A 12352-nucleotide genomic window follows, 5' to 3' on the forward strand; every position below is an offset into this window, starting at 1 on the left:
TGACAAAGGTGATGGTGTCAATGCTAGTCATGTATTCCCACATAGCCATACATAAATCTTCACACAATTTTACCTTTTTTGACATGAAAGCAATAGTCTTGTAACAACTCGGCAACAGTTTGTTCGAAAAAGTCTATGTAAGTCATTAACCTGCATTCTTGGCCTAAATTCATGTTAATTTGTATTAACAAATTTCATCCTTCATTTCCTGAAAGTTCTAAACTCTGGGCTTTTTTTTTTCTGCTTTTATTATATCCAGTACGACCACAGTGAACATGATGTACAGTTCTTTACATAGCTTTACAGCTATGAATACAAAATTGTTCCACCTACATTCTATCAAAGCAACAAAGATGCTGCTGACAGTGACACAAGGAATACCCAATATATAATACATCATGTAAAAACTCGTGATGCACCCATGATATCATACAGTAAGAAATCACAGCAAGCATGATTGAGGTGGTGGACAATTGAGGGCGCCCTATTTCTTGAGGGATTGTGGAGGTTGAGGATAGAAGCCTGCAGTCGGTTTGGCAGGATCAGCAAAGGTGTGGAATCGATGCTGGAGTGGCATATCTGTTGGAAATAACGAAATGGAGCAGAAAAAAAGGAGCATGCAGTAATCATACAAATCATAGGAGGAACAATTCAAAATCCCTCTGGGCAAATAGTGTACAGCCAAGCCTCCTTCTGTAACCAACTGCATAGTAAAGAGACAAAAATCATCTTCAATGCTTTGAATAAATAAGCCAATAATTTATGAGGACATGTCAGCACTAAATCCCCATGCTACAAAGGTCATTATGTTTCCCCGAGGTGGTAAAAAAAGGGTTCTATTTTACTTAATGAATGCATTTGATTTGATTTTATTTAATTTATCTATTCTATTCTCTGTATGGCATCATTTACAATTCTTTTGTTAATTGATATAATCAAGCATAATATATACAAATAATAAGATACTCATTACGTGTATATCTAGTTTCTACAATTTCAACAATTTTCATGCACTACACATACATCTGTGACAAAATTACAGTACATGTGTTATGAATTACCATACAGAACGGTTGCAAATAATAAGCATTTCATGATACTTAGCCTACAGAAGAGAACAGTGGGAAGGAATAGGAGAACCATTCTAACCAATCAACAGCATCTATGCAGTATTGTCATCACATACCTTTGAGCCCCATACTTCCAACAGGTTACTGTATATGTGACCCGCTACAACAAAATGATCCTAAAGTCGGGCGAGGTCGATTATTTGAAAATTGCATGACACGATTCCCTAATCTTTCTGCTTTAAATTGATATATAACACATCTTATAAAAATAATCGGCTGCGGAGATATCAATGTTTAAAAGAGAGCATGTCGAGACGTCTGGGAAATCACTGTTTCGAGAAAAGCGCCCTAAAATTTCTCCTTGCGACGCAATCACGATCAAGGGACACGCAAGTCAGTATTCACCTCCGGACAATAGAAGGTAAGCCCTAGCAACCCCCGCAATGCTCATTCAAACACAGTGTCGGCCGTCTCCTCACTGACCAATCAGTGACCAGGATGCCAGGAGAAGCGGCTGGGCATAGTGCATCCTGCCTGCACGCACCATTCGACTGTGCAGTGTGCGAGCGTCACGCTTCAGTTAGCGGCAAGCAGCAAACTGACCAATGAGATCACTCTGGTCGTTGTTAGGGGCGGAGCCTATGTGTGGCGCTCAATCCAAATGTTCGAACCAGATTCTACTTTGATGAAACGCCAAAAAACATGGCCCAGAAAAACGCTATTTTCTGGTCTTTCCTTTCATCATTTCGCTTCAAAATTTCGACAGATGATAGAAGGCATGTGAGACTCTAATAATATGTCAAATTCAGAAAATTGTAAGTTTTGACCAATTTTGATGCTCTGACTTCAAACTCGATTTTCACGGCTTCGACCGAGCGCGACTTTAGGACCATTTTGTTGTAGCGGGTCACATATGTGACTCCAGCTTCAAATACACATGTCGTTCAAAATATTATGTTATACTACTGAATGGTTTGGATCAATTTCGGACTGAGTGTACTGCAGAAAGTGTTTATGACAAATATATTTTGACAAAATCAATTCATTTCCTCGAAATGAAACAGATATGACAATTGAATATTGAAAATCCCTCCATAGTCCACACTTTCACTTACATTGTACATGAGTGCAATGTCATGTAATAATCAAAGCTTTGTGGAGAATGCAAAGAAACTTGCATCACACACAAGTGGAAATGTCAAATATTTATCTGTCCCCCTCAATCATATGATGGGCTGACTGTATGATTTGAAAGGAAACAAACACATTCTGGTGTAGAAAGGAGCACATCTGACCTGCTATGTAGTCCAGCTGAGGAATGGCTGTAGTGGCGTATGTCTGGATGAAGTATCCCCACAAGGTGTTGAGACTGTGGTGGCTATTGTCCACTGCTTGTCCAGGACCATCCTGGACATCCTCATTGGAGTGGGCGTGTCCTTCTGGGAGGTCCATGTCGGTCTGGTCAGTGAAGAAGGAGCCCCACTGGCCTGAGGTGATGAATTCTTTCTCGGTAGTCGATGGCCCCTGATCACAATCATAGATAATGCAGCATTAGCTCACATATCAAAATCATAACAGCAAGATCAACATCACCTTCCAAGAAATGAGGGCCATAGTTAAAATTTTTGATTGCTCTTTTTCTGCCCAGTAGCTAGGTGAAGCACATTAGGGAATGCTCTTTTTTTTCTTTTTGATCTGCATGTTTTTTTTTTTATTATCCTGTTGTATTGGAATGCTTTATTTGATGATGATGACGACGACAACGATGATGATGATGATAATAATAATAACAATAATAATAATAACACAATGATACTAGTAATAACATTCTTAATAACAGTTTCTACCAGTCAAAGTAGTGTCTAATGACCTTAAAATACAACAAAAGGCTCTTAATAGTGATTTTAATTTATGAAGGGTGGAATCTATTAAATCTGCATATTTACTACATACATGTATATTATCAAACAAAATCAAAGTTTGCCATTTCTGCAGTTGGAACATCTTAACACCTTCCTTTTACAAGTGTGGTGCTTGAAGGGTTTTAAAGTCATTCACAGGAAAGAGAAACCTTCCTCCAAAGTTTGACCTTTGATCATTGGCAACTGATTTGATGACAAGAAGTTTTGAACACATTGTCTAGTGATTGATAGGTAAGTATCAAAAAGCCATGGCATCCATACTCTGATCTTGGTCCTCTTAGTTTGTGGTGCATCTGTCTCATCACGAGGAGACCATTCCTCCAAGCCTTCTGCCTCCAGTTCTTCCAGGATGAGGAATGGATACCAGCCCACTGAGCTGGGAGGGATAATGTCTGACCTCACGCTGTCGCCAAAGTATGCAACCTAACATATATGAGAAAAAATGCATAAAATTCTTTTCATCCACAAGAAATAAAAAATAAAACAAACCAGAAATGCAGTTACCAATATCATTTTTCTCTTTGAGGAGATCATACAAAATGACTCTGACATGAAAGAAATATGGAAACATCTTTCATTCTCTGTCACTAAGGTTTTGCTTAAAACTTTGTATTAAGTAATAGACAGCATATCAAGTAGTCACTGTTTTACGAAACACTGAATAATGAAACCCACGTGCTTATGCTGAAGTTTTCATCGTGTGCTATTTCATAATGCTAATAATTTTTTCTACTTCCACCTTAAGAAAAAGGAGATCATAATTATCTTTAAAATCTCTTAACATTAATCTGATTGAAAAGTTAAGCAAACACTCTCCTGCAATGGCACATACATGTATCAAAGGCTAAAAGTTAGGAAACTGATTTCTTCCTACATTGGTGAAGTCTTTCATTCAAATGAGATATGAATTTGGTTCATCTGGGACCATAATGTCACGTTATTGTTACTGTTTCGCCAGAAACAGTGACCTTCATTTTTAAAAGAAAAACAGAACTCCTTGAACAAGCAAACTGCTTTTTAATGGCTTGATACTGCAACATTCAAGTTTGATGGTGATTACTCCATAGGAAAACCAGGATGGACACCCAACTATACATACCTGTGGATTCTCCTTCCCAGTAACTTTCTTGAGGTAGGAATGGAAGACCTGAACATTTCCCTGAAGATATTTACCACCTGACTCCAATGTAGTCACTTCTTTCCCCTCCTTGTTGTCAACTACAATGTGTTGTATGAGACAGAAGTTGACACAGACACATTCATTAAACTCACTTGTGAGCATATCATTATGTCAGCAAATGTCATCTCCAGATTGCAACTGATTGACAAATTTCCCCTAAATCAACATAGTTGTAGCCATGGTAACAAAATATTGCTGGAAGAATTTCTTGAATTTGAATCATCTCTAGACATATTTTTATCTACTTTTAAAACCAGGCTTTCCTATCAAAGAGAATTTATTGAACTAAAGTTCAGTGAATTTATTGAGCATTGCTAACAACACTAATAACCATAATTGAAATGTATACATTAAGAGAATTAATGTTGAGTTGAAGAGGAATGTCTTGAGAGAAGTTATTACTAAAGTCCAGGCACATGTAACTGAGCTAATTGCACAACCATTTTGATCTTGATTCAAGAGCAATGCCACTGTTTCTCTGGATCTACATGGTTTGACTATTGTCAACCAATTTTGGTAGCTGCTTTGTCAGCAGCCATTCTTTTCTTTTTAGATAGCCACAAAACTCCAGCCAGTATTTAAGTCGACTTTTATACTTAAGTTAGAAAAAAAGTCTTCATAAGATACTGGATAATAAGCTGAAGAAGAAAATATTTTCTGGTGTCACAAATTCAAGAGTTTAGTAACAGTTACAAAAGCAAATTAAATATTAAAGGTATCTACAACCTGTAACCTGCATTAAAATCTTCGATTAACCCTTTGATTAGATTAATTTCATGAAAGAGATGACAGCCATTGGATAGATATAATTCATACTGATATTACTGCAATGAGCATTAAAACAACAACTCACCTATGGTGAAAAATGGTCTTTCTGACGGATCCTTTGTAAAGTACCCTGGTTTCCTAGCATACATCATACATATATCAAAGATGTCTTTCCAGTCTTTGCTGTTGGAATGATAAAAGTAATGAAAAACAATTAAAATGTTTGAATCTAAAAAGAAAAGTGAGGTCAAGGAATACTGCACATTCCAGCATGATAGACTGATTCTTACATAACAAATGTAATATAATATGAGTGCCGGATAGTTCAAAATTTGCCTTTCTACTGGACTTGAACCTCATGGACACATGCACCCAAAGAACAATCCAATAATGCAATGTTGTGGTACCTACATAAATTACTGACACATGTTAGGACTCTTTTTCTTCAACAAATTGAATGTCAGATCTAAGAAAAATTATCACTGATGAAAAAAAGAAAACTTGGGAAGCCCTCCATCCAATCTAATTAACACACTCATGTAGGTAGGACTAATCACAAAGTTACCCTAATTCAGTCACTGACGAGACTTAATAACTATAGAAACTGCTTAAAAAAGAAGTTTGGATTGTGCTAAAGAAAAGAAAATCAACATGCATTGAAAAATTAAAAGGTTGATAACTTAAATGCTTTGTGTTGAAGATTCAAATCATAATATTTTGATATAAAGAATGCATGCATTTCTTGATACATGCATTGATTAGTAATATGAACAATTCACAATAGCACTTTCAACGGCAAACTGCATTAAAATACTATGTAATCATAAGCACATAACATCATGGTAAATTTTCTAGAAACACCTACATGATTGGTTTAGTTAAGTGCTGCTACTCTACACAGACAACAGTATGTGGAGGTAAAGTGCATCAAAGAGCAGTCTATCCACTAAGATGAAGACAAACACCAATTTTCTTGATGTCTTTTATGATGGAATTTGGACCTACTCATAACACAAGTGCCTATACAATCATGAATCAAAGGCTACAATGTGCATCAAGTTATGTGATAAACCCACATGGAACATGTCTACTGACAGAATGTGGAAACTCCTCATTCCAAGACAGAGTTCAAATAATAATATGATTGATCTTGGTAAAATATTTGCGTCTAATTGAAGTTTTTCTAAGAAATCAGAAGTTTGTTACCTCTACTACCAAATGTCTCAAATCCAAACTCCAACAATGTTTTGAAAGCCAAACAAATGGTGAAAGGTTAAAGGCAAAGGACAAATATTAATGCCATTTTACTTGGGCAGGATGTTGTTGTGGTTTAAAGAAGGAAGAGAGAGAGAGAGAGAGAGAGAAAGATGGGGCCCTGTACAAATAATTTGCCCCAAATTTGCACAGGATGTGCCTGTGACATTTATTATGGAATCACAATGTAGGCACTACAAGTCCTTGATTTCATGCTATATTAGTTAAAACTGGAGATATCATCAGACACTTTAGGACTGGAGCACCAGGCTAAGAAAGACTTTTGATTATCTACACTGTACTCTAATATAAAAAAATAAAAAAAATCAATCAATCAAGTATCTCTAGGCAATGGTGTTCTTTGAAAAGAATACCAATTGATAATTGATAAAATGAAATCTATTGAGTTTATACATTCTGTGAACAACTTACATCTATTAGCTATGAAATTCTAAGATGACAGTCTATAGTTATGATGTCATGTATATGGGTGGTGTATCTGTATTAATCAAGAATAAGACTGGCAAGTACCCACTGAAGTAACCTTCTCAACTAACTTTTTTTTTTGAGATGGCCAAAGCATTCTCAATAGATAATATTTCCTCTGAATCAAAGGAGTGTCACTCTGCTGTGATTTAAATTCACTATCTCAAGAAATGGCAAACATTCTCTTAATGATCCTCACCCTAAGATGTTCTCCAAGAGTGATTCTGAGTAGTCCACATGTGAGCTGGTGAGGAGGAACGTGACTTTGCCTGCTTCCCTGAGACGTATGAACCACCCCCTCACCGCCTCACCACATGGCTCTATGTACTCCAAAGGGTTGGCTTTGTATGTCGGAAAGTAGCCTCCCTTGTCATCTATTGAGTGAAAGGAATAAACCAGTGTCATACAAAGCTCTATGAAACATTTTGATTATTGTCATTTCACCTACTGTATACACTGATCTTGGGAATTGTTAAATCCAAGAGAAGATAACAGTTTCAGAATTGTATTGAGATTCATAATTGACATTGCAGTTGCTATGATGAAAGCATACAGAGTATTAATATATGAATTGCACATATTATAATAATTTTCACTAGAATCTCATCCTCCCTACAAGGTTTATATCATATAACCCAAAGAAAAGACAAATACACACACACACACACACACACACACACAGACACACAAGTACACAAATCCTAATAAGCTCTATACACAACAAGTTTTTCGAAGCCTTCATAAAACAATTATATCCAGGAACTGGAACAATTCATGCTGTGCAGTATTTTTGCAAACTTAATTACTTTCCATACATAAACAGCATGCTCAATGGAATAAATGACCTCACATCTCAGGAGACAAAATAAAATAACAAAAACCAACAAAAAAACACATAGGAATTTGCATATGTGACCCTGCATCACAAAACCAACAAAAAGTCGCCAGACATGGATTTTAATTAAGGGCAGATGTTGGACGAGCAGATTCTAAGCTTTATAATGATGTATAACTCAGTTCAAATGGACTCTCTTAATTTATCTAAATCTTGGAAAGAAAGCACACACTCTAGAAGGGTATGAACTGAGAAAAGAGGCTCTGAAGTAAAGGGTATAAATTATTCAAGCGCTTAAATCTTTAGAAACCGTGCTGGCTGTGCTATGATTGGGGCAAGAAAAAAAAATGGATGTAAAACGCAGTAGCAACAACAATGAAGGGATTACCAGTTTAAGCTGAAATTAGGCAGGCTCAATTAACACATTCTGTCCATAATAAATGCCAACTTTCAGGATGGTAGCACTATCTATTCAAAAGTTATTTGAGTTGAAACTAAAAGGTGTGTAAAGGATTTTAAAGAAATGAAAAGGGAAGTCTGAAGACATATCACACTACTCTACAAAAAAGGGGTTGTACAAGGGGTTGTTCGTTTTATGACCCCAAACTTATGAATAATGTAGATGAAGAATGGCTCTTTCAGAAAGTATGAAAAACTCAAGATTGACTTGGTTGACCTCTTTCACCCTTTTGAGGTCCTCACACAAAATCAAAGGCTGTGACTTTGTGTTCATTTTGTGATGCACGGTCACATATATACATAATTAAAGACGCAAATACAAAAATACATACACAAAGCATATATGTAGGTAAGACTTTGGTATCTCTCTTTCGTTCTCTCCCCCCCCCCCTCTCTTTCTCTCTCTCTCTCTCTATGAATACATATCTGTATGTGTATATATAAGTGACCCTGCATCACAAAATAAAAACAAAAAAATTGCCAGATGTGGATTTTTAGTTAAGGACAGATTCTGAAAGAACAGATTCTATCTTTAAAATGATGTATAATTCAATTCAAATGGACTGCCCTAACCTACTTAAATACTGGAAAGAAACTGAGAAAAGAGGCTCTGAAGTACAGGGTCTAGTGTAGCTGTGCCAGAAAGGGACAAAACACAGGATGTAAACCCTTGGAGCAACAACAATGAAGGGATTATCAGATTAAGCTGAAATTGAGTATGTTCTATTAACAAATTCTCCCCATGATTAATGCTAACTTTCATAGCAGTAGTGTCATCCTTTCAAAAGTTATTAGACTTGGAAGTAAACAGTGTGCAAAGGATTTCAAGAAATGAAAAGTGGCCTCTAAGACATTCCTGATCCTTCTACTATCCCCAAAAAAAGTGTTGTAGAAAAACTGCTAAAAACACACGTTCACACTGTTAAGATCCATAACTGAAGAATAATGTAGAAGAAGGATAGTTCTTTTAATAAATATAAAAAAAGTCAAGATTGACTTGGCCGAACCATTTCACCTTTTTTGAGTCCTCACATAAAGTGAAGGGGTGTGACTTATTTGTTTTGTGATGCACGATTACATAAACTGAGAAAGCGAGAGGGAGAGAGAAGGAGAGATAAAAGATAGGTGTTTTACATACCGGCAAAGTTTTCCCTCTGGTACACCTGGACAAAAGAATCCATCACATCAGGGAGAAAATTGTACTCATCTTGCCTTTTACCAGCCTGTCAAAGACAAAGCAAGAAAGAACTTAATGATCAAATAGGGAGTTTCCCTAGAATTGTTAACGCTTGAATGAAATCAACAGAGACAATAAATTTAAACAAAATGAAAACTTCCTACATGTGTGGTGATTGACATACACTTGTACATCAACTGATACTGATGGTTTGACCAACATACAGAACTCCTAACTTAGTAAAACTGTTGAGGCAAATCATTGAATATTGAGGATATCACATTTCATAATGCAATGAGGTATCATAATGTGGAATAATGATGTTGTTCTTTTTCTTTCTTTTTTTTTTTGCCTGCAACACCTGATCACCAATCAATAGGTGATATCTATATAAAGTGCATTATACTGCACACTCCAAAACATTTCTACAGTTAGCATTCTTTTCTGTGGTAAAGGTGGATTCTTTAAAACTTACATTTGCTTAAATACCTTACTTAAATTTTAAGTTTCCAAAAATTCATATCAATGTTGTTGCTATGTGTCGAGGAGTTAAGAGTAAATAACATGGTGCATGTACCTCCATGAATTCAAAATCAATTAGATTTTATTTGCCTTCTTTATTCACATTTAAAGTGGGTCTGCATTGGAAAGAAACATGTCTAGTGCCATCATAAGGCTAATTTTTCTCTGTGGTGCCCAGCATTTCTCCCATAATGCCGAGCGGCGTGCAGCAATTAACCCGTTCCATGCTGAATTCTGATATCCCCATAGACTTAACACACAGATCACCAGGTTCCCGTAAACGTAGGGGATGGCCTAGCAGCGCAGCGGCTCGCTTCGATCCCACATTATCTTGCGCAGTTCAGTGCATACGTATAGGTATATGTACACCACGTACCATAGTACCATGGTACATGTACGTGCCATTATACATTGTCACTTATCACTTCGCGATCTGTTCGGTGCTTTCAAACACTGTCTTCCACACTCAGATCGTTTATTCTGATCATTGTGTCGAACTTCAATCTGCGATTATGTCGCGGATATGACTTGGTAAATGCTGGATCCAGTGGGAGGAGATGCGAGCTGCGCTGGTGTATAGCGAGTAGGTCATTGAGCTGAGTGAGTGGATTGTCGTGGATCTCTCTCGCGACAAGTAACCCGTTCCCTCGCAATCGGCCAAAAGATCGAGGCCGCGCCGGGCGGGCCGGGCTGGGCTCTCGGTACCCCACCATACTATGCACTGCTTGTGTGTGTGTTCTCTCGGCTCTGCGCACAGCTGCTGTGAGATCGTGCGCTGACCGGCAGGCGGCGATCAGCCACAGTATAAAATAACGATGTAACCACAGAACTAGAGTTCTGTGGATGTCACCCGGCCACCGGAAGTTTTGATAGATGGCGCTCTTTACAAAAAAAAAAGTTCTGGCATCAAAATAATGGCTAGTGCAGACCGGCTTTAACAGATTCTATTATTCATGAAACTACATACAAATTGCATACAAACATTCAAATTTGTAATCACCACTGTTGAAGTGTAATTTCTATTTTCTCTGAATGCCTTGAAGAACTTGACAAGTTAAAAATAATATTGTCATATTGTTATGTTAGCTAGATCAGCAATACAAAAAACAAAACCAAAAAAAAAAAACCCAAAAAATCTTCACATCATATATTACATTTAAAGCCCCAATAAAACATTGAAAAAATGCTGGCGGGTATTGATTCATCAACTTTGTCAATGATTTCCACAATCCTGGCACAAAACATACATCCTAGCATATCCTGGCATATTATCCTGACATATTCTGGTATATTATCCTGACATATTCTGGCATATTCTGGTATATTATCCTGACATATTCTGGCATATTATCCTGGCATATCCTGACATATTATTCATGAAACTACTATACAAACATCAAAATTTGAAATCACTGCTGTTGGAGTGTAATTTCTATTTTCTCTGAATGCCCTGAAGAACTTGACAAGTTAAAAGCAATATTGTTGTATTGTCATGTTAGCCTGATCAGCAGTAAAAAAAAAAAGAAACAAAGTTTGCATCATATATCACATTTAAAGCCCCAATAAAACATTGAAACAATGCTGGCAACAATCAATTCATCAAGGATTACCTCTTTGTCAATGATGTCCACAATCCTGGCACAAACCACACATCCTGGCATATCAAAGTAGTTCTCAAAGTAACGGAAGCTACCTGCAGTGAGAGATTTGACAGGAAAGAAAGTAGAACCAATGAGAGATCTTCTAATTGATAATGACTACTTCGTCGCAAGTTTGCTGCAGCCAAAGACAAACAGGTAAGGACCATTGTGAATACTTCACAATGAAGTTACATCATCATTCATAACTTACCCATAAAATATTAATACTATAATAGACATTTTCTTTTCCATGTGATTACCACTGAGGACAAACTTCAACAAGATCAATACATCATGGCTGCCAACATTAGGACCAAAATATATCTGTATTTTAAATAAATTGTATATAGATTTCAAAAGGCTCAACTTTAACAGTATCTTAGTACTGGGAGCCATTAGAAATTGATGTCAGTTTATCTTTTGATGGCTGGATTGGGTAACAAAGATTCAAGGAGGACTGTATTATTTTCCTTTTCTTTTGAACCAACCTATTTTTTTTTTTTTTGAAGAACAAAATTTTCAAATTCAAAGCCTTAAGTGGCCTGAACGGACCACAAGAGAACAAAGTTTGTGTCAAGTTGTAATATACAATTTATATAAATTTTCTAACAAATCAGACAGGACCATTTCCACCAACAACAATTTTGTTGATTTATGCCATCCATCATGGGAATCATGCTAACAAAAGTAATGATTCAAATTGAAAAGCTGATTATAGACTCCTCTGAAAGTAGTAATTCAGAGAAATAATTGTTACAACAAATGGTAATGTTTTTCATTAGTACATTAGCCATAAACACTCTGCTAACTTAAATCTTTCACATGCTATGTACTCTTTTGTTCATTAGGAAAGGGAGGCAGACTTGTCTCCACACTACAGTGCAAATCACTCACTACACTAAATGTACATCGCAAAAACACAAAAGAGCACACTATAGTCAGATAATACTCTAACTTTTATCTTGCAAACATCTATCTTGTAGCAACGCATGATGCATTCAGTTTGCTTTGCTTGGTATTCCAAGTCTCCTCATACAGC

The 12352-nt window shown here is 36.6% G+C and overlaps 1 protein-coding gene across 1 annotated transcript in view; it reads right to left on the reverse strand.

Annotated features, from left to right (window-relative positions):
- Positions 1 to 423: 423 nt before the first annotated feature.
- The window catches only part of LOC140245783 (5'-nucleotidase domain-containing protein 1-like), a 215835-nt gene continuing 203906 nt past the window's right edge, over positions 424 to 12352 (reverse strand). Inside the window, exons 4-11 of the mRNA XM_072325303.1 lie at positions 11284 to 11366; positions 9113 to 9197; positions 6880 to 7054; positions 5026 to 5123; positions 4092 to 4210; positions 3254 to 3415; positions 2366 to 2594; positions 424 to 579 (exon numbers count right to left, since the gene is read on the reverse strand). Coding sequence (XP_072181404.1) covers positions 485 to 579; positions 2366 to 2594; positions 3254 to 3415; positions 4092 to 4210; positions 5026 to 5123; positions 6880 to 7054; positions 9113 to 9197; positions 11284 to 11366 — 1046 coding nt within the window. The 3' untranslated portion in view covers positions 424 to 484. The remainder of the gene's footprint in view (positions 580 to 2365; positions 2595 to 3253; positions 3416 to 4091; positions 4211 to 5025; positions 5124 to 6879; positions 7055 to 9112; positions 9198 to 11283; positions 11367 to 12352) is intronic.

The sequence above is a fragment of the Diadema setosum genome, unplaced genomic scaffold (genome assembly GCF_964275005.1).
Source record: "Diadema setosum unplaced genomic scaffold, eeDiaSeto1 scaffold_32, whole genome shotgun sequence".
Taxonomy (NCBI): domain Eukaryota; kingdom Metazoa; phylum Echinodermata; class Echinoidea; order Diadematoida; family Diadematidae; genus Diadema; species Diadema setosum.